This window comes from Crassostrea angulata, chromosome 1 (genome assembly GCF_025612915.1).
Source record: "Crassostrea angulata isolate pt1a10 chromosome 1, ASM2561291v2, whole genome shotgun sequence".
NCBI classification, from domain to species: domain Eukaryota; kingdom Metazoa; phylum Mollusca; class Bivalvia; order Ostreida; family Ostreidae; genus Magallana; species Magallana angulata.
Window position 1 is genome coordinate 43,944,658 of NC_069111.1, and position 22,908 is coordinate 43,967,565.

At 41.5% G+C, this 22,908-nt stretch overlaps 1 protein-coding gene across 1 annotated transcript; it reads right to left on the reverse strand.

Annotated features, from left to right (window-relative positions):
- Nucleotides 1–5: 5 nt before the first annotated feature.
- LOC128192574 (uncharacterized) lies at nt 6–21,766 on the reverse strand. Its single transcript, XM_052865363.1, has 2 exons — nt 270–21,766; nt 6–132 (listed from the first exon to the last, which is right to left on the reverse strand). Exons 1-2 carry the CDS (start codon nt 21,764–21,766, stop codon nt 6–8), a joined length of 21,624 nt encoding a protein of 7,207 aa, XP_052721323.1.
- Nucleotides 21,767–22,908: the final 1,142 nt, after the last annotated feature.

Genomic DNA, 22,908 nt, shown 5'->3' on the forward strand with positions numbered 1-22,908 from the left:
TAGAGTTAAATGTACTGCTTGAGTGTAAAGATGTAAAAGGCGTAGAAGACACAGTGTTTGAGGTAGAGCCATTGCTGATTGTTTGTTGGGACGAAGTTTGCTTTGTTGGCTTTGCTGAACTCGTTGTTGAGTCTGTTTGGGAAAGATAAACTGTTGTTGGTTTGCTAGGTCCTGTCGTTTCCACTGTCTGATTGGTTGATGCAAGAGTGGAAGAGGCCGAAGATATGCTATTGGTAGTCACATTTGAATTTGGTCCAATGCTGTTTGACTGTGTCATTGATAAGGTTTCATTTGTTGAATGTCCTGGACCTGTCGTAGATGGAGTACTGTTTGCTATAGTTGTCAGACCTGTGATACCAGAGTTGGTTGCCTTTACATCTGTTGTACAGTTGAATGTACTGCTTGAGTGTAAAGATGTAAAAGGCGTAGAAGACATAGTGTTGGAGGTAGAACTATTGCTCATTGTTTGTTGGGGCGAAGTTTGACTTGTTGGCTTTGCTGAACTCGTTGTTGAGTCATTTTGGGAAAGATGAACTATTGTTGGTTTGCTAGGTCCTGTAGTTTCCACTGTCTGATTGCTCGATGCAAGATTGGAAGAGGCCGGAAATACGCTCTTGGTAGTCACATTTGAATTTGGTCCAATGCTGGTTGACTGTGTCATTGATGAGGTTTCAGTTGTTGAATTTCCTGGACCGGTTGTAGATGGAGTACTGTTTGCTATTATGGTCTGACTTGTGTTACCAGAGTTTGTTGCCTTTATATCTGTTGTAGAGTTGAATGTACTGCTTGGACCAGTCGTAGATAGAATACTGTTTGCTGTGGTTGTCTGACCTGTGATACCAGAGTTGGTTGCCTTTACATCTGTTGTAGAGTTGAATGTACTGCTTGGGTGTAAAGGTGTAAAAGGCGTAGAAGACATTGTGTTGGAGGTAGAACTATTGGTCATTGTTTGTTGAGACGAAGTCCGATTTGTTGGCTTTTCTGAACTCATTGTTAAGTCTGTTTGGGAAACAGGAATTGTTGTTGGTTTGCTAGGTCCTGTAGTTTCCACTGTCTGATTGCTCGATGCAAGAGTGGAAGAGGCCAAAGAGATGCTACTTGTAGTCACATTTGAATTTGGTCCAATGCTGGGTGACTGTGTCATAGATAAGGCTTCAGTTGTTGAATGTCCTGGACCAGTCGCAGATGGAGTACTGTTTGCTGTGGTTGTCTGACCTGTGGTACCAGAGTTGGTTGTCTTTACATCTGTTGTAGAGTTGAATGTACTGCTTGAGTGTAAAGATATAAAAGGCGTAGAAGACATAGTGTTGGAGGTAGAACTATTGCTCATTGTTTTTTGGGGCGAAGTTTGACTTGTTGGCTTTGCTGAACTCGTTGTTGAGTCATTTTGGGAAAGATGAACTATTGTTGGTTTGCTAGGTCCTGTAGTTTCCACTGTCTGATTGCTTGATGCAAGATTGGAAGAGGCCGAAGATATGCTCTTGGTAGTCACATTTGAATTTGGTCCAATGCTGGTTGACTGTGTCATTGATGAGGTTTCAGTTGTTGAATTTCCTGGACCAGTTGTAGATGGAGTACTGTTTGCTATTATGGTCTGACTTGTGTTACCAGAGTTTGTTGCCTTTATATCTGTTGTAGAGTTGAATGTACTGCTTGGACCAGTCGCAGATAGAGTACTATTTGCTGTGGTTGTCTGACGTGTGATACCAGAGTTGGTTGCCTTTACATCTGTTGTAGAGTTGAATGTACTGCTTGAGTGTAAAGATGTAAAAGGCGTAGAAGACATAGTGTTGGAGGTAGAACTATTGGTCATTGTTTGTTGAGACGAAGTCCGATTTGTTGGCTTTTCTGAACTCATTGTTAAGTCTGTTTGGGAAACAGGAATTGTTGTTGGTTTGCTAGGTCCTGTAGTTTCCACTGTCTGATTGCTTGATGCAAGAGTGGAAGAGGCCGAAGAGATGCTACTTGTAGTCACATTTGAATTTGGTCCAATGCTTGGTGACTGTGTCATAGATAAGGCTTCAGTTGTTGAATGTCCTGGACCAGTCGCAGATGGAGTACTGTTTGCTGTGGTTGTCTGACCTGTGGTACCAGAGTTGGTTGCCTTTACATCTGTTGTAGAGTTGAATGTACTGCTTGAGTGTAAAGATATAAAAGGCGTAGAAGACATAGTGTTGGAGGTAGAACTATTGCTCATTGTTTGTTGGGGCGAAGTTTGACTTGTTGGCTTTGCTGAACTCGTTGTTGAGTCATTTTGGGAAAGATGAACTATTGTTGGTTTGCTAGGTCCTGTAGTTTCCACTGTCTGATTGCTTGATGCAAGATTGGAAGAGGCCGAAGATATGCTCTTGGTAGTCACATTTGAATTTGGTCCAATGCTGGTTGACTGTGTCATTGATGAGGTTTCAGTTGTTGAATTTCCTGGACCAGTTGTAGATGGAGTACTGTTTGCTATTATGGTCTGACTTGTGTTACCAGAGTTTGTTGCCTTTATATCTGTTGTAGAGTTGAATGTACTGCTTGAACCAGTCGCAGATAGAGTACTGTTTGCTGTGGTTGTCTGACCTGTGATACCAGAGTTGGTTGCCTTTACATCTGTTGTAGAGTTGAATGTACTGCTTGAGTGTAAAGATGTAAAAGGCGTAGAAGACATAGTGTTGGAGGTAGAACTATTGGTCATTGTTTGTTGAGACGAAGTCCGATTTGTTGGCTTTTCTGAACTCATTGTTAAGTCTGTTTGGGAAACAGGAATTGTTGTTGGTTTGCTAAGTCCTGTAGTTTCCACTTTCTGATTGCTTGATGCAAGAGTGGAAGAGGCCGAAGAGATGCTACTTGTAGTCACATTTGAATTTGGTCCAATGCTGGGTGACTGTGTCATAGATAAGGCTTCAAATGTTGAATGTCCTGGACCACTCGCAGATGGAGTACTGTTTGCTGTGGTTGTCTGACCTGTGGTACCAGAGTTGGTTGCTTTTACATCTGTTGTAGAGTTGAATGTACTGCTTGAGTGTAAAGATATAAAAGGCGTAGAAGACATAGTGTTGGAGGTAGAACTATTGCTCATTGTTTTTTGGGGCGAAGTTTGACTTGTTGGCTTTGCTGAACTCGTTGTTGAGTCATTTTGGGAAAGATGAACTATTGTTGGTTGGCTAGGTCCTGTAGTTTCCACTGTCTGATTGCTTGATGCAAGATTGGAAGAGGCCGAAGATATGCTCTTGGTAGTCACATTTGAATTTGGTCCAATGCTGGTTGACTGTGTCATTGATGAGGTTTCAGTTGTTGAATTTCCTGGACCAGTTGTAGATGGAGTACTGTTTGCTATTATGGTCTGACTTGTGTTACCAGAGTTTGTTGCCTTTATATCTGTTGTAGAGTTGAATGTACTGCTTGGACCAGTCGTAGATAGAATACTGTTTGCTGTGGTTGTCTGACCTGTGATACCAGAGTTGGTTGCCTTTACATCTGTTGTAGAGTTGAATGTACTGCTTGGGTGTAAAGGTGTAAAAGGCGTAGAAGACATTGTGTTGGAGGTAGAACTATTGGTCATTGTTTGTTGAGACGAAGTCCGATTTGTTGGCTTTTCTGAACTCATTGTTAAGTCTGTTTGGGAAACAGGAATTGTTGTTGGTTTGCTAGGTCCTGTAGTTTCCACTGTCTGATTGCTCGATGCAAGAGTGGAAGAGGCCAAAGAGATGCTACTTGTAGTCACATTTGAATTTGGTCCAATGCTGGGTGACTGTGTCATAGATAAGGCTTCAGTTGTTGAATGTCCTGGACCAGTCGCAGATGGAGTACTGTTTGCTGTGGTTGTCTGACCTGTGGTACCAGAGTTGGTTGTCTTTACATCTGTTGTAGAGTTGAATGTACTGCTTGAGTGTAAAGATATAAAAGGCGTAGAAGACATAGTGTTGGAGGTAGAACTATTGCTCATTGTTTGTTGGGGCGAAGTTTGACTTGTTGGCTTTGCTGAACTCGTTGTTGAGTCATTTTGGGAAAGATGAACTATTGTTGGTTTGCTAGGTCCTGTAGTTTCCACTGTCTGATTGCTTGATGCAAGATTGGAAGAGGCCGAAGATATGCTCTTGGTAGTCACATTTGAATTTGGTCCAATGCTGGTTGACTGTGTCATTGATGAGGTTTCAGTTGTTGAATTTCCTGGACCAGTTGTAGATGGAGTACTGTTTGCTATTATGGTCTGACTTGTGTTACCAGAGTTTGTTGCCTTTATATCTGTTGTAGAGTTGAATGTACTGCTTGAACCAGTCGCAGATAGAGTACTGTTTGCTGTGGTTGTCTGACCTGTGATACCAGAGTTGGTTGCCTTTACATCTGTTGTAGAGTTGAATGTACTGCTTGAGTGTAAAGATGTAAAAGGCGTAGAAGACATAGTGTTGGAGGTAGAACTATTGGTCATTGTTTGTTGAGACGAAGTCCGATTTGTTGGCTTTTCTGAACTCATTGTTAAGTCTGTTTGGGAAACAGGAATTGTTGTTGGTTTGCTAAGTCCTGTAGTTTCCACTTTCTGATTGCTTGATGCAAGAGTGGAAGAGGCCGAAGAGATGCTACTTGTAGTCACATTTGAATTTGGTCCAATGCTGGGTGACTGTGTCATAGATAAGGCTTCAAATGTTGAATGTCCTGGACCACTCGCAGATGGAGTACTGTTTGCTGTGGTTGTCTGACCTGTGGTACCAGAGTTGGTTGCTTTTACATCTGTTGTAGAGTTGAATGTACTGCTTGAGTGTAAAGATATAAAAGGCGTAGAAGACATAGTGTTGGAGGTAGAACTATTGCTCATTGTTTTTTGGGGCGAAGTTTGACTTGTTGGCTTTGCTGAACTCGTTGTTGAGTCATTTTGGGAAAGATGAACTATTGTTGGTTGGCTAGGTCCTGTAGTTTCCACTGTCTGATTGCTTGATGCAAGATTGGAAGAGGCCGAAGATATGCTCTTGGTAGTCACATTTGAATTTGGTCCAATGCTGGTTGACTGTGTCATTGATGAGGTTTCAGTTGTTGAATTTCCTGGACCAGTTGTAGATGGAGTACTGTTTGCTATTATGGTCTGACTTGTGTTACCAGAGTTTGTTGCCTTTATATCTGTTGTAGAGTTGAATGTACTGCTTGGACCAGTCGTAGATAGAATACTGTTTGCTGTGGTTGTCTGACCTGTGATACCAGAGTTGGTTGCCTTTACATCTGTTGTAGAGTTGAATGTACTGCTTGGGTGTAAAGGTGTAAAAGGCGTAGAAGACATTGTGTTGGAGGTAGAACTATTGGTCATTGTTTGTTGAGACGAAGTCCGATTTGTTGGCTTTTCTGAACTCATTGTTAAGTCTGTTTGGGAAACAGGAATTGTTGTTGGTTTGCTAGGTCCTGTAGTTTCCACTGTCTGATTGCTCGATGCAAGAGTGGAAGAGGCCAAAGAGATGCTACTTGTAGTCACATTTGAATTTGGTCCAATGCTGGGTGACTGTGTCATAGATAAGGCTTCAGTTGTTGAATGTCCTGGACCAGTCGCAGATGGAGTACTGTTTGCTGTGGTTGTCTGACCTGTGGTACCAGAGTTGGTTGTCTTTACATCTGTTGTAGAGTTGAATGTACTGCTTGAGTGTAAAGATATAAAAGGCGTAGAAGACATAGTGTTGGAGGTAGAACTATTGCTCATTGTTTTTTGGGGCGAAGTTTGACTTGTTGGCTTTGCTGAACTCGTTGTTGAGTCATTTTGGGAAAGATGAACTATTGTTGGTTTGCTAGGTCCTGTAGTTTCCACTGTCTGATTGCTTGATGCAAGATTGGAAGAGGCCGAAGATATGCTCTTGGTAGTCACATTTGAATTTGGTCCAATGCTGGTTGACTGTGTCATTGATGAGGTTTCAGTTGTTGAATTTCCTGGACCAGTTGTAGATGGAGTACTGTTTGCTATTATGGTCTGACTTGTGTTACCAGAGTTTGTTGCCTTTATATCTGTTGTAGAGTTGAATGTACTGCTTGGACCAGTCGCAGATAGAGTACTATTTGCTGTGGTTGTCTGACCTGTGATACCAGAGTTGGTTGCCTTTACATCTGTTGTAGAGTTGAATGTACTGCTTGAGTGTAAAGATGTAAAAGGCGTAGAAGACATAGTGTTGGAGGTAGAACTATTGGTCATTGTTTGTTGAGACGAAGTCCGATTTGTTGGCTTTTCTGAACTCATTGTTAAGTCTGTTTGGGAAACAGGAATTGTTGTTGGTTTGCTAGGTCCTGTAGTTTCCACTGTCTGATTGCTTGATGCAAGAGTGGAAGAGGCCGAAGAGATGCTACTTGTAGTCACATTTGAATTTGGTCCAATGCTTGGTGACTGTGTCATAGATAAGGCTTCAGTTGTTGAATGTCCTGGACCAGTCGCAGATGGAGTACTGTTTGCTGTGGTTGTCTGACCTGTGGTACCAGAGTTGGTTGCCTTTACATCTGTTGTAGAGTTGAATGTACTGCTTGAGTGTAAAGATATAAAAGGCGTAGAAGACATAGTGTTGGAGGTAGAACTATTGCTCATTGTTTGTTGGGGCGAAGTTTGACTTGTTGGCTTTGCTGAACTCGTTGTTGAGTCATTTTGGGAAAGATGAACTATTGTTGGTTTGCTAGGTCCTGTAGTTTCCACTGTCTGATTGCTTGATGCAAGATTGGAAGAGGCCGAAGATATGCTCTTGGTAGTCACATTTGAATTTGGTCCAATGCTGGTTGACTGTGTCATTGATGAGGTTTCAGTTGTTGAATTTCCTGGACCAGTTGTAGATGGAGTACTGTTTGCTATTATGGTCTGACTTGTGTTACCAGAGTTTGTTGCCTTTATATCTGTTGTAGAGTTGAATGTACTGCTTGAACCAGTCGCAGATAGAGTACTGTTTGCTGTGGTTGTCTGACCTGTGATACCAGAGTTGGTTGCCTTTACATCTGTTGTAGAGTTGAATGTACTGCTTGAGTGTAAAGATGTAAAAGGCGTAGAAGACATAGTGTTGGAGGTAGAACTATTGGTCATTGTTTGTTGAGACGAAGTCCGATTTGTTGGCTTTTCTGAACTCATTGTTAAGTCTGTTTGGGAAACAGGAATTGTTGTTGGTTTGCTAAGTCCTGTAGTTTCCACTTTCTGATTGCTTGATGCAAGAGTGGAAGAGGCCGAAGAGATGCTACTTGTAGTCACATTTGAATTTGGTCCAATGCTGGGTGACTGTGTCATAGATAAGGCTTCAAATGTTGAATGTCCTGGACCACTCGCAGATGGAGTACTGTTTGCTGTGGTTGTCTGACCTGTGGTACCAGAGTTGGTTGCTTTTACATCTGTTGTAGAGTTGAATGTACTGCTTGAGTGTAAAGATATAAAAGGCGTAGAAGACATAGTGTTGGAGGTAGAACTATTGCTCATTGTTTTTTGGGGCGAAGTTTGACTTGTTGGCTTTGCTGAACTCGTTGTTGAGTCATTTTGGGAAAGATGAACTATTGTTGGTTGGCTAGGTCCTGTAGTTTCCACTGTCTGATTGCTTGATGCAAGATTGGAAGAGGCCGAAGATATGCTCTTGGTAGTCACATTTGAATTTGGTCCAATGCTGGTTGACTGTGTCATTGATGAGGTTTCAGTTGTTGAATTTCCTGGACCAGTTGTAGATGGAGTACTGTTTGCTATTATGGTCTGACTTGTGTTACCAGAGTTTGTTGCCTTTATATCTGTTGTAGAGTTGAATGTACTGCTTGGACCAGTCGCAGATAGAGTACTGTTTGCTGTGGTTGTCTGACCTGTGGTACCAGAGTTGGTTGCCTTTACATCTGTTGTAGAGTTGAATGTACTGCTTGAGTGTAAAGATGTAAAAGGCGTAGAAGACATAGTGTTGGAGGTAGAACTATTGGTCATTGTTTGTTGAGACGAAGTCCGATTTGTTGGCTTTTCTGAACTCATTGTTAAGTCTGTTTGGGAAACAGGAATTGTTGTTGGTTTGCTAGGTCCTATAGTTTCCACTGTCTGATTGCTTGATGCAAGAGTGGAAGAGGCCGAAGAGATGCTTCTTGTAGTCACATTTGAATTTGGTCCAATGCTGGTTGACTGTGTCATTGATGAGGTTTCAGTTGTTGAATTTCCTGGACCAGTTGTAGATGTAGTACTGTTTGCTATTATGGTCTGACTTGTGTTACCAGAGTTTGTTGCCTTTATATCTGTTGTAGAATTGAATGTACTGCTTAGACCAGTCGCAGATAGAGTACTGTTTGCTGTGGTTGTCTGACCTGTGGTACCAGAGTTGGTTGCCTTTACATCTGTTGTAGAGTTGAATGTACTGCTTGAGTGTAAAGATGTAAAAGGCGTAGAAGACACAGTGTTTGAGGTAGAGCCATTGCTGATTGTTTGTTGGGACGAAGTTTGCTTTGTTGGCTTTGCTGAACTCGTTGTTGAGTCTGTTTGCGAAAGATGAACTGTTGTTGGTTTGCTAGGTCCTGTAGTTTCCACTGTCTGATTGGTTGATGCAAGAGTGGAAGAGGCCGAAGATATGCTATTGGTAGTCACATTTGAATTTGGTCCAATGCTGGGTGACTGTGTCATTGATAAGGTTTCATTTGTTGAATGTCCAGGACCTGTCGTAGATGGAGTACTGTTTGCTATTGTTGTCTGACCTGTGATACCAGAGTTGGTTGCCTTTACATCTGTTGTAGAGTTGAATGTACTGCTTGAGTGTAAAGATATAAAAGGCGTAGAAGACATAGTGTTGGAGGTAGAACTATTGCTCATTGTTTTTTGGGGCGAAGTTTGACTTGTTGGCTTTGCTGAACTCGTTGTTGAGTCATTTTGGGAAAGATGAACTATTGTTGGTTTGCTAGGTCCTGTAGTTTCCACTGTCTGATTGCTTGATGCAAGATTGGAAGAGGCCGAAGATATGCTCTTGGTAGTCACATTTGAATTTGGTCCAATGCTGGTTGACTGTGTCATTGATGAGGTTTCAGTTGTTGAATTTCCTGGACCAGTTGTAGATGGAGTACTGTTTGCTATTATGGTCTGACTTGTGTTACCAGAGTTTGTTGCCTTTATATCTGTTGTAGAGTTGAATGTACTGCTTGGACCAGTCGCAGATAGAGTACTGTTTGCTGTGGTTGTCTGACCTGTGATACCAGAGTTGGTTGCCTTTACATCTGTTGTAGAGTTGAATGTACTGCTTGAGTGTAAAGATGTAAAAGGCGTAGAAGACATAGTGTTGGAGGTAGAACTATTGGTCATTGTTTGTTGAGACGAAGTCCGATTTGTTGGCTTTTCTGAACTCATTGTTAAGTCTGTTTGGGAAACAGGAATTGTTGTTGGTTTGCTAGGTCCTGTAGTTTCCACTGTCTGATTGCTCGATGCAAGAGTGGAAGAGGCCAAAGAGATGCTACTTGTAGTCACATTTGAATTTGGTCCAATGCTGGGTGACTGTGTCATAGATAAGCCTTCAGTTGTTGAATGTCCTGGACCAGTCGCAGATGGAGTACTGTTTGCTGTGGTTGTCTGACCTGTGGTACCAGAGTTGGTTGTCTTTACATCTGTTGTAGAGTTGAATGTACTGCTTGAGTGTAAAGATATAAAAGGCGTAGAAGACATAGTGTTGGAGGTAGAACTATTGCTCATTGTTTTTTGGGGCGAAGTTTGACTTGTTGGCTTTGCTGAACTCGTTGTTGAGTCATTTTGGGAAAGATGAACTATTGTTGGTTTGCTAGGTCCTGTAGTTTCCACTGTCTGATTGCTTGATGCAAGATTGGAAGAGGCCGAAGATATGCTCTTGGTAGTCACATTTGAATTTGGTCCAATGCTGGTTGACTGTGTCATTGATGAGGTTTCAGTTGTTGAATTTCCTGGACCAGTTGTAGATGGAGTACTGTTTGCTATTATGGTCTGACTTGTGTTACCAGAGTTTGTTGCCTTTATATCTGTTGTAGAGTTGAATGTACTGCTTGGACCAGTCGCAGATAGAGTACTGTTTGCTGTGGTTGTCTGACCTGTTGTACCAGAGTTGGTTGCCTTTACATCTGTTGTAGAGTTGAATGTACTGCTTGAGTGTAAAGATGTAAAAGGCGTAGAAGACATAGTGTTGGAGGTAGAACTATTGGTCATTGTTTGTTGAGACGAAGTCCGATTTGTTGGCTTTTCTGAACTCATTGTTAAGTCTGTTTGGGAAACAGGAATTGTTGTTGGTTTGCTAGGTCCTGTAGTTTCCACTGTCTGATTGCTTGATGCAAGAGTGGAAGAGGCCGAAGAGATGCTACTTGTAGTCACATTTGAATTTGGTCCAATGCTGGGTGACTGTGTCATAGATAAGGCTTCAGTTGTTGAATGTCCTGGACCAGTCGCAGATGGAGTACTGTTTGCTTTGGTTGTCTGACCTGTGGTACCAGAGTTGGTTGCCTTTACATCTGTTGTAGAGTTGAATGTACTGCTTGAGTGTAAAGATATAAAAGGCGTAGAAGACAAAATGTTGGAGGTAGAACTATTGCTCATTGTTTTTTGGGGCGAAGTTTGACTTGTTGGCTTTGCTGAACTCGTTGTTGAGTCATTTTGGGAAAGATGAACTATTGTTGGTTGGCTAGGTCCTGTAGTTTCCACTGTCTGATTGCTTGATGCAAGATTGGAAGAGGCCGAAGATATGCTCTTGGTAGTCACATTTGAATTTGGTCCAATGCTGGTTGACTGTGTCATTGATGAGGTTTCAGTTGTTGAATTTCCTGGACCAGTTGTAGATGGAGTACTGTTTGCTATTATGGTCTGACTTGTGTTACCAGAGTTTGTTGCCTTTATATCTGTTGTAGAGTTGAATGTACTGCTTGGACCAGTCGCAGATAGAGTACTGTTTGCTGTGGTTGTCTGACCTGTGATACCAGAGTTGGTTGCCTTTACATCTGTTGTAAAGTTGAATGTACTTCTTGAGTGTAAAGATGTAAAAGGCGTAGAAGACATAGTGTTGGAGGTAGAACTATTGGTCATTGTTTGTTGAGACGAAGTCCGATTTGTTAGCTTTTCTGAACTCATTGTTAAGTCTGTTTGGGAAACAGGAATTGTTGTTGGTTTGCTAAGTCCTGTAGTTTCCACTTTCTGATTGCTTGATGCAAGAGTGGAAGAGGCCGAAGAGATGCTACTTGTAGTCACATTTGAATTTGGTCCAATGCTGGGTGACTGTGTCATAGATAAGGCTTCAAATGTTGAATGTCCTGGACCACTCGCAGATGGAGTACTGTTTGCTGTGGTTGTCTGACCTGTGGTACCAGAGTTGGTTGCTTTTACATCTGTTGTAGAGTTGAATGTACTGCTTGAGTGTAAAGATATAAAAGGCGTAGAAGACATAGTGTTGGAGGTAGAACTATTGCTCATTGTTTTTTGGGGCGAAGTTTGACTTGTTGGCTTTGCTGAACTCGTTGTTGAGTCATTTTGGGAAAGATGAACTATTGTTGGTTGGCTAGGTCCTGTAGTTTCCACTGTCTGATTGCTTGATGCAAGATTGGAAGAGGCCGAAGATATGCTCTTGGTAGTCACATTTGAATTTGGTCCAATGCTGGTTGACTGTGTCATTGATGAGGTTTCAGTTGTTGAATTTCCTGGACCAGTTGTAGATGGAGTACTGTTTGCTATTATGGTCTGACTTGTGTTACCAGAGTTTGTTGCCTTTATATCTGTTGTAGAGTTGAATGTACTGCTTGGACCAGTCGCAGATAGAGTACTGTTTGCTGTGGTTGTCTGACCTGTGGTACCAGAGTTGGTTGCCTTTACATCTGTTGTAGAGTTGAATGTACTGCTTGAGTGTAAAGATGTAAAAGGCGTAGAAGACATAGTGTTGGAGGTAGAACTATTGGTCATTGTTTGTTGAGACGAAGTCCGATTTGTTGGCTTTTCTGAACTCATTGTTAAGTCTGTTTGGGAAACAGGAATTGTTGTTGGTTTGCTAGGTCCTATAGTTTCCACTGTCTGATTGCTTGATGCAAGAGTGGAAGAGGCCGAAGAGATGCTTCTTGTAGTCACATTTGAATTTGGTCCAATGCTGGTTGACTGTGTCATTGATGAGGTTTCAGTTGTTGAATTTCCTGGACCAGTTGTAGATGTAGTACTGTTTGCTATTATGGTCTGACTTGTGTTACCAGAGTTTGTTGCCTTTATATCTGTTGTAGAATTGAATGTACTGCTTAGACCAGTCGCAGATAGAGTACTGTTTGCTGTGGTTGTCTGACCTGTGGTACCAGAGTTGGTTGCCTTTACATCTGTTGTAGAGTTGAATGTACTGCTTGAGTGTAAAGATGTAAAAGGCGTAGAAGACACAGTGTTTGAGGTAGAGCCATTGCTGATTGTTTGTTGGGACGAAGTTTGCTTTGTTGGCTTTGCTGAACTCGTTGTTGAGTCTGTTTGCGAAAGATGAACTGTTGTTGGTTTGCTAGGTCCTGTAGTTTCCACTGTCTGATTGGTTGATGCAAGAGTGGAAGAGGCCGAAGATATGCTATTGGTAGTCACATTTGAATTTGGTCCAATGCTGGGTGACTGTGTCATTGATAAGGTTTCATTTGTTGAATGTCCAGGACCTGTCGTAGATGGAGTACTGTTTGCTATTGTTGTCTGACCTGTGATACCAGAGTTGGTTGCCTTTACATCTGTTGTAGAGTTGAATGTACTGCTTGAGTGTAAAGATATAAAAGGCGTAGAAGACATAGTGTTGGAGGTAGAACTATTGCTCATTGTTTTTTGGGGCGAAGTTTGACTTGTTGGCTTTGCTGAACTCGTTGTTGAGTCATTTTGGGAAAGATGAACTATTGTTGGTTTGCTAGGTCCTGTAGTTTCCACTGTCTGATTGCTTGATGCAAGATTGGAAGAGGCCGAAGATATGCTCTTGGTAGTCACATTTGAATTTGGTCCAATGCTGGTTGACTGTGTCATTGATGAGGTTTCAGTTGTTGAATTTCCTGGACCAGTTGTAGATGGAGTACTGTTTGCTATTATGGTCTGACTTGTGTTAGCAGAGTTTGTTGCCTTTATATCTGTTGTAGAGTTGAATGTACTGCTTGGACCAGTCGCAGATAGAGTACTGTTTGCTGTGGTTGTCTGACCTGTGATACCAGAGTTGGTTGCCTTTACATCTGTTGTAGAGTTGAATGTACTGCTTGAGTGTAAAGATGTAAAAGGCGTAGAAGACATAGTGTTGGAGGTAGAACTATTGGTCATTGTTTGTTGAGACGAAGTCCGATTTGTTGGCTTTTCTGAACTCATTGTTAAGTCTGTTTGGGAAACAGGAATTGTTGTTGGTTTGCTAGGTCCTGTAGTTTCCACTGTCTGATTGCTCGATGCAAGAGTGGAAGAGGCCAAAGAGATGCTACTTGTAGTCACATTTGAATTTGGTCCAATGCTGGGTGACTGTGTCATAGATAAGCCTTCAGTTGTTGAATGTCCTGGACCAGTCGCAGATGGAGTACTGTTTGCTGTGGTTGTCTGACCTGTGGTACCAGAGTTGGTTGTCTTTACATCTGTTGTAGAGTTGAATGTACTGCTTGAGTGTAAAGATATAAAAGGCGTAGAAGACATAGTGTTGGAGGTAGAACTATTGCTCATTGTTTTTTGGGGCGAAGTTTGACTTGTTGGCTTTGCTGAACTCGTTGTTGAGTCATTTTGGGAAAGATGAACTATTGTTGGTTTGCTAGGTCCTGTAGTTTCCACTGTCTGATTGCTTGATGCAAGATTGGAAGAGGCCGAAGATATGCTCTTGGTAGTCACATTTGAATTTGGTCCAATGCTGGTTGACTGTGTCATTGATGAGGTTTCAGTTGTTGAATTTCCTGGACCAGTTGTAGATGTAGTACTGTTTGCTATTATGGTCTGACTTGTGTTACCAGAGTTTGTTGCCTTTATATCTGTTGTAGAGTTGAATGTACTGCTTGGACCAGTCGCAGATAGAGTACTGTTTGCTGTGGTTGTCTGACCTGTTGTACCAGAGTTGGTTGCCTTTACATCTGTTGTAGAGTTGAATGTACTGCTTGAGTGTAAAGATGTAAAAGGCGTAGAAGACATAGTGTTGGAGGTAGAACTATTGGTCATTGTTTGTTGAGACGAAGTCCGATTTGTTGGCTTTTCTGAACTCATTGTTAAGTCTGTTTGGGAAACAGGAATTGTTGTTGGTTTGCTAGGTCCTGTAGTTTCCACTGTCTGATTGCTTGATGCAAGAGTGGAAGAGGCCGAAGAGATGCTACTTGTAGTCACATTTGAATTTGGTCCAATGCTGGGTGACTGTGTCATAGATAAGGCTTCAGTTGTTGAATGTCCTGGACCAGTCGCAGATGGAGTACTGTTTGCTTTGGTTGTCTGACCTGTGGTACCAGAGTTGGTTGCCTTTACATCTGTTGTAGAGTTGAATGTACTGCTTGAGTGTAAAGATATAAAAGGCGTAGAAGACAAAATGTTGGAGGTAGAACTATTGCTCATTGTTTTTTGGGGCGAAGTTTGACTTGTTGGCTTTGCTGAACTCGTTGTTGAGTCATTTTGGGAAAGATGAACTATTGTTGGTTGGCTAGGTCCTGTAGTTTCCACTGTCTGATTGCTTGATGCAAGATTGGAAGAGGCCGAAGATATGCTCTTGGTAGTCACATTTGAATTTGGTCCAATGCTGGTTGACTGTGTCATTGATGAGGTTTCAGTTGTTGAATTTCCTGGACCAGTTGTAGATGGAGTACTGTTTGCTATTATGGTCTGACTTGTGTTACCAGAGTTTGTTGCCTTTATATCTGTTGTAGAGTTGAATGTACTGCTTGGACCAGTCGCAGATAGAGTACTGTTTGCTGTGGTTGTCTGACCTGTGATACCAAAGTTGGTTGCCTTTACATCTGTTGTAGAGTTGAATGTACTTCTTGAGTGTAAAGATGTAAAAGGCGTAGAAGACATAGTGTTGGAGGTAGAACTATTGGTCATTGTTTGTTGAGACGAAGTCCGATTTGTTAGCTTTTCTGAACTCATTGTTAAGTCTGTTTGGGAAACAGGAATTGTTGTTGGTTTGCTAAGTCCTGTAGTTTCCACTTTCTGATTGCTTGATGCAAGAGTGGAAGAGGCCGAAGAGATGCTACTTGTAGTCACATTTGAATTTGGTCCAATGCTGGGTGACTGTGTCATAGATAAGGCTTCAGTTGTTGAATGTCCTGGACCAGTCGCAGATGGAGTACTGTTTGCTGTGGTTGTCTGACCTGTGGTACCAGAGTTGGTTGCCTTTACATCTGTTGTAGAGTTGAATGTACTGCTTGAGTGTAAAGATATAAAAGGCGTAGAAGACATAGTGTTGGAGGTAGAACTATTGCTCATTGTTTTTTGGGGCGAAGTTTGACTTGTTGGCTTTGCTGAACTCGTTGTTGAGTCATTTTGGGAAAGATGAACTATTGTTGGTTGGCTAGGTCCTGTAGTTTCCACTGTCTGATTGCTTGATGCAAGATTGGAAGAGGCCGAAGATATGCTCTTGGTAGTCACATTTGAATTTGGTCCAATGCTGGTTGACTGTGTCATTGATGAGGTTTCAGTTGTTGAATTTCCTGGACCAGTTGTAGATGGAGTACTGTTTGCTATTATGGTCTGACTTGTGTTACCAGAGTTTGTTGCCTTTATATCTGTTGTAGAGTTGAATGTACTGCTTGGACCAGTCGCAGATAGAGTACTGTTTGCTGTGGTTGTCTGACCTGTGATACCAGAGTTGGTTGCCTTTACATCTGTTGTAGAGTTGAATGTACTGCTTGAGTGTAAAGATGTAAAAGGCGTAGAAGACATAGTGTTGGAGGTAGAACTATTGGTCATTGTTTGTTGAGACGAAGTCCGATTTGTTGGCTTTTCTGAACTCATTGTTAAGTCTGTTTGGGAAACAGGAATTGTTGTTGGTTTGCTAAGTCCTGTAGTTTCCACTTTCTGATTGCTTGATGCAAGAGTGGAAGAGGCCGAAGAGATGCTACTTGTAGTCACATTTGAATTTGGTCCAATGCTGGGTGACTGTGTCATAGATAAGGCTTCAAATGTTGAATGTCCTGGACCAGTCGCTGAGGGAGTACTGTTTGCTGTGGTTGTCTGACCTGTGGTACCAGAGTTGGTTGCTTTTACATCTGTTGTAGAGTTGAATGTACTGCTTGAGTGTAAAGATATAAAAGGCGTAGAAGACATAGTGTTGGAGGTAGAACTATTGCTCATTGTTTTTTGGGGCGAAGTTTGACTTGTTGGCTTTGCTGAACTCGTTGTTGAGTCATTTTGGGAAAGATGAACTATTGTTGGTTGGCTAGGTCCTGTAGTTTCCACTGTCTGATTGCTTGATGCAAGATTGGAAGAGGCCGAAGATATGCTCTTGGTAGTCACATTTGAATTTGGTCCAATGCTGGTTGACTGTGTCATTGATGAGGTTTCAGTTGTTGAATTTCCTGGCCCAGTTGTAGATGGAGTACTGTTTGCTATTATGGTCTGACTTGTGTTACCAGAGTTTGTTGCCTTTATATCTGTTGTAGAGTTGAATGTACTGCTTGGACCAGTCGCAGATAGAGTACTGTTTGCTGTGGTTGTCTGACCTGTGGTACCAGAGTTGGTTGCCTTTACATCTGTTGTAGAGTTGAATGTACTGCTTGAGTGTAAAGATGTAAAAGGCGTAGAAGACATAGTGTTGGAGGTAGAACTATTGGTCATTGTTTGTTGAGACGAAGTCCGATTTGTTGGCTTTTCTGAACTCATTGTTAAGTCTGTTTGGGAAACAGGAATTGTTGTTGGTTTGCTAGGTCCTATAGTTTCCACTGTCTGATTGCTTGATGCAAGAGTGGAAGAGGCCGAAGAGATGCTTCTTGTAGTCACATTTGAATTTGGTCCAATGCTGGTTGACTGTGTCATTGATGAGGTTTCAGTTGTTGAATTTCCTGGACCAGTTGTAGATGGAGTACTGTTTGCTATTATGGTCTGACTTGTGTTACCAGAGTTTGTTGCCTTTATATCTGTTGTAGAGTTGAATGTACTGCTTGGACCAGTCGCAGATAGAGTACTGTTTGCTGTGGTTGTCTGACCTGTGATACCAGAGTTTGTTGCCTTTACATCTGTTGTAGAGTTGAATGTACTGCTTGAGTGTAAAGATGTAAAAGGCGTAGAAGACATAGTGTTGGAGGTAGAACTATTGGTCATTGTTTGTTGAGACGAAGTCCGATTTGTTGGCTTTTCTGAACTCATTGTTAAGTCTGTTTGGGAAACAGGAATTGTTGTTGGTTTGCTAGGTCCTGTAGTTTCCACTGTCTGATTGCTTGATGCAAGAGTGGAAGAGGCCGAAGAGATGCTACTTGTAGTCACATTTGAATTTGGTCCAATGCTGGGTGACTGTGTCATAGATAAGGCTTCAGTTGTTGAATGTCCTGGACCAGTCGCAGATGGAGTACTGTTTGCTGTGGTTGTCTGACCTGTGGTACCAGAGTTGGTTGCCTTTACATCTGTTGTAGAGTTGAATGTACTGCTTGAGTGTAAAGATATAAAAGGCGTAGAAGACATAGTGTTGGAGGTAGAACTATTGCTCATTGTTTTTTGGGGCGAAGTTTGACTTGTTGGCTTTGCTGAACTTGTTGTTGAGTCATTTTGGGAAAGATGAACTATTGTTGGTTGGCTAGGTCCTGTAGTTTCCACTGTCTGATTGCTTGATGCAAGATTGGAAGAGGCCGAAGATATGCTCTTGGTAGTCACATTTGAATTTGGTCCAATGCTGGTTGACTGTGTCATTGATGAGGTTTCAGTTGTTGAATTTCCTGGACCAGTTGTAGATGGAGTACTGTTTGCTATTATGGTCTGACTTGTGTTAGCAGAGTTTGTTGCCTTTATATCTGTTGTAGAGTTGAATGTACTGCTTGGACCAGTCGCAGATAGAGTACTGTTTGCTGTGGTTGTCTGACCTGTGATACCAGAGTTGGTTGCCTTTACATCTGTTGTAGAGTTGAATGTACTGCTTGAGTGTAAAGATGTAAAAGGCGTAGAAGACATAGTGTTGGAGGTAGAACTATTGGTCATTGTTTGTTGAGACGAAGTCCGATTTGTTAGCTTTTCTGAACTCATTGTTAAGTCTGTTTGGGAAACAGGAATTGTTGTTGGTTTGCTAAGTCCTGTAGTTTCCACTTTCTGATTGCTTGATGCAAGAGTGGAAGAGGCCGAAGAGATGCTACTTGTAGTCACATTTGAATTTGGTCCAATGCTGGGTGACTGTGTCATAGATAAGGCTTCAAATGTTGAATGTCCTGGACCAGTCGCTGAGGGAGTACTGTTTGCTGTGGTTGTCTGACCTGTGGTACCAGAGTTGGTTGCTTTTACATCTGTTGTAGAGTTGAATGTACTGCTTGAGTGTAAAGATATAAAAGGCGTAGAAGACATAGTGTTGGAGGTAGAACTATTGCTCATTGTTTTTTGGGGCGAAGTTTGACTTGTTGGCTTTGCTGAACTCGTTGTTGAGTCATTTTGGGAAAGATGAACTATTGTTGGTTTGCTAGGTCCTGTAGTTTCCACTGTCTGATTGCTTGATGCAAGATTGGAAGAGGCCGAAGATATGCTCTTGGTAGTCACATTTGAATTTGGTCCAATGCTGGTTGACTGTGTCATTGATGAGGTTTCAGTTGTTGAATTTCCTGGACCAGTTGTAGATGGAGTACTGTTTGCTATTATGGTCTGACTTGTGTTACCAGAGTTTGTTGCCTTTATATCTGTTGTAGAGTTGAATGTACTGCTTGGACCAGTCGCAGATAGAGTACTGTTTGCTGTGGTTGTCTGACCTGTGATACCAGAGTTGGTTGCCTTTACATCTGTTGTAGAGTTGAATGTACTGCTTGAGTGTAAAGATGTAAAAGGCGTAGAAGACATAGTGTTGGAGGTAGAACTATTGGTCATTGTTTGTTGAGACGAAGTCCGATTTGTTGGCTTTTCTGAACTCATTGTTAAGTCTGTTTGGGAAACAGGAATTGTTGTTGGTTTGCTAAGTCCTGTAGTTTCCACTTTCTGATTGCTTGATGCAAGAGTGGAAGAGGCCGAAGAGATGCTACTTATAGTCACATTTGAATTTGGTCCAATGCTGGGTGACTGTGTCATAGATAAGGCTTCAAATGTTGAATGTCCTGGACCAGTCGCTGAGGGAGTACTGTTTGCTGTGGTTGTCTGACCTGTGGTACCAGAGTTGGTTGCTTTTACATCTGTTGTAGAGTTGAATGTACTGCTTGAGTGTAAAGATATAAAAGGCGTAGAAGACATAGTTTTGGAGGTAGAACTATTGCTCATTGTTTTTTGGGGCGAAGTTTGACTTGTTGGCTTTGCTGAACTCGTTGTTGAGTCATTTTGGGAAAGATGAACTATTGTTGGTTGGCTAGGTCCTGTAGTTTCCACTGTCTGATTGCTTGATGCAAGATTGGAAGAGGCCGAAGATATGCTCTTGGTAGTCACATTTGAATTTGGTCCAATGCTGGTTGACTGTGTCATTGATGAGGTTTCAGTTGTTGAATTTCCTGGACCAGTTGTAGATGGAGTACTGTTTGCTATTATGGTCTGACTTGTGTTACCAGAGTTTGTTGCCTTTATATCTGTTGTAGAGTTGAATGTACTGCTTGGACCAGTCGCAGATAGAGTACTGTTTGCTGTGGTTGTCTGACCTGTGATACCAGAGTTGGTTGCCTTTACATCTGTTGTAGAGTTGAATGTACTGCTTGAGTGTAAAGATGTAAAAGGCGTAGAAGACATAGTGTTGGAGGTAGAACTATTGGTCATTGTTTGTTGAGACGAAGTCCGATTTGTTGGCTTTTCTGAACTCATTGTTAAGTCTGTTTGGGAAACAGGAATTGTTGTTGGTTTGCTAAGTCCTGTAGTTTCCACTGTCTGATTGCTTGATGCAAGAGTGGAAGAGGCCGAAGAGATGCTACTTGTAGTCACATTTGAATTTGGTCCAATGCTGGGTGACTGTGTCATAGATAAGGCTTCAAATGTTGAATGTCCTGGACCAGTCGCTGAAGGAGTACTGTTTGCTGTGGTTGTCTGACCTGTGGTACCAGAGTTGGTTGCTTTTACATCTGTTGTAGAGTTGAATGTACTGCTTGAGTGTAAAGATATAAAAGGCGTAGAAGACATAGTGTTGGAGGTAGAACTATTGCTCATTGTTTTTTGGGGCGAAGTTTGACTTGTTGGCTTTGCTGAACTCGTTGTTGAGTCATTTTGGGAAAGATGAACTATTGTTGGTTTGCTAGGTCCTGTAGTTTCCAATGTCTGATTGCTTGATGCAAGATTGGAAGAGGCCGAAGATATGCTCTTGGTAGTCACATTTGAATTTGGTCCAATGCTGGTTGACTGTGTCATTGATGAGGTTTCAGTTGTTGAATTTCCTGGACCAGTTGTAGATGGAGTACTGTTTGCTATTATGGTCTGACTTGTGTTACCAGAGTTTGTTGCCTTTATATCTGTTGTAGAGTTGAATGTACTGCTTGGACCAGTTGCAGATAGAGTACTGTTTGCTGTGGTTGTCTGACCTGTGATACCAGAGTTGGTTGCCTTTACATCTGTTGTAGAGTTGAATGTACTGCTTGAGTGTAAAGATGTAAAAGGCGTAGAAGACATAGTGTTGGAGGTAGAACTATTGGTCATTGTTTGTTGAGACGAAGTCCGATTTGTTGGCTTTTCTGAACTCATTGTTAAGTCTGTTTGGGAAACAGGAATTGTTGTTGGTTTGCTAGGTCCTATAGTTTCCACTGTCTGATTGCTTGATGCAAGAGTGGAAGAGGCCGAAGAGATGCTTCTTGTAGTCACATCTGAATTTGGTCCAATGCTGGTTGACTGTGTCATTGATGAGGTTTCAGTTGTTGAATTTCCTGGACCAGTTGTAGATGGAGTACTGTTTGCTATTATGGTCTGACCTGTGTTACCAGAGTTTGTTGCCTTTATATCTGTTGTAGAGTTGAATGTACTGCTTGGACCAGTCGCAGATAGAGTACTGTTTGCTGTGGTTGTCTGACCTGTGGTACCAGAGTTGGTTGCCTTTACATCTGTTGTAGAGTTGAATGTACTGCTTGAGTGTAAAGATGTAAAAGGCGTAGAAGACATAGTGTTGGAGGTAGAACTATTGGTCATTGTTTGTTGAGACGAAGTCCGATTTGTTGGCTTTTCTGAACTCATTGTTAAGTCTGTTTGGGAAACAGGAATTGTTGTTGGTTTGCTAGGTCCTGTAGTTTCAATTGCCTGATTGCTTGATGCAAGATTGGAAGAGGCCGAAGATATGCTCTTGGTAGTCACATTTGAATTTGGTCCAATGCTGGTTGACGGTGTCATTGATGAGGTTTCAGTTGTTGAATTTCCTGGACCAGTTGTAGATGGAGTACTGTTTGCTATTATGGTCTGACTTGTGTTACCAGAGTTTGTTGCCTTTATATCTGTTGTAGAGTTGAATGTACTGCTTGGACCAGTCGCAGATAGAGTACTGTTTGCTGTGGTTGTCTGACCTGTGATACCAGAGTTGGTTGCCTTTACATCTGTTGTAGAGTTGAATGTACTGCTTGAGTGTAAAGATGTAAAAGGCGTAGAAGACATAGTGTTGGAGGTAGAACTATTGGTCATTGTTTGTTGAGACGAAGTCCGATTTGTTGGCTTTTCTGAACTCATTGCTAAGTCTGTTTGGGAAACAGGAATTGTTGTTGGTTTGCTAGGTCCTATAGTTTCCACTGTCTGATTGCTTGATGCAAGAGTGGAAGAGGCCGAAGAGATGCTTCTTGTAGTCACATTTGAATTTGGTCCAATGCTGGTTGACTGTGTCATTGATGAGGTTTCAGTTGTTGAATTTCCTGGACCAGTTGTAGATGGAGTACTGTTTGCTATTATGGTATGACTTATGTTGCTTGGTACAATAGGCAATGAGTCCAAAGATTGGATACTTTTGGTGGTATTACTTTGTACATGATTTTGTGACTCTGTCATGAATGCTGAATTAGTGCTTAGTTTTGAAAATAATGTTTCTTCCGACTCATGTGCATTTTTGGGTGTCTGAATAAGTGGCGATACTTTTGCTGTACTGTTTGATTGCAATGTGGTGTTTGTAAGTTGTGTATTTATCTTTTTTGAAATATTTTTTGTTGACTTTCCCTGTGTTGTGTCATCATACCTTATGGTATGTGCTGTTTTTGTTGTTATCAAAATAACGGATATATATTGTAAAAACTTCATTTTAGGTCAGTTTTGCGATCATTCTTCTCGCCCCAAGTTCTTGAACCTGAAATATGAATCATTTGCACTTCATTACACTTTTTACGTTTATCTGGTTTTTTTTGCACATATATACATTGTAAATGTGAACGCGGGATATATCATAAGGAAACTCTTTGCAGTGTTCTTGTAAGCAAACAGCCAACTTAAAATTGATTGTTTTCCCACAGTATAGGTATATGATGGTTGCCCTTAATTCGCAAATATTTTTGTTTTCAAACAATTCTCTGTAAAATATTAATATGTGATGAAGAATTGAGAAACAAAGTATTGAAGTACCAAAAGCCAGGCTCTTTTGGTTTGTCTTTATGCATATTGGTTAGTAAAGACTGAAAATCTCTCTCTCTTTCTCTCTCTCTCTCTCTCACATGCTTTTAATGTCGGCAAAGCGTCAGAGAGCGAATAAATTTTGTAAGCAGCTATAACAAAAATATTACTGTCTAGTAGAAAAAATTTCAACAGTTGCTGCCTTAAATTTTGCAACAAGCGTTATCTATTTAATCCCCATTTCTTCAACGCGCAGCAAAGTAGTTCATGGAAATTCATACGCATTGTATGTGTTCAAAATGCATAGTCTTGTTTTTAAAACACGTTATTAATAAGAAAACGAAAAGAGATAGACAATTCTCTCGAAATTAAAGAAAAGAAACAAAATCCCAGCACTTTTGACAAAACGTGGCGTTATTGTGTAACTATTT

What these genes read in the sequence shown, in the direction of transcription:
- LOC128192574 (XM_052865363.1), bottom strand. Translation starts at nt 21,766, where the DNA reads ATGACACAGTCAACCAGCATTGGACCAAATTCAAATGTGACTACAAGA. An exon ending in GAAACCTTATCAATGACACA is followed by an intron (nt 133 to 269) that starts GTCAAACAGCAT and finishes TTTCCCAAACAG; the next exon opens with ACTCAACAACGAGTTCAGCA.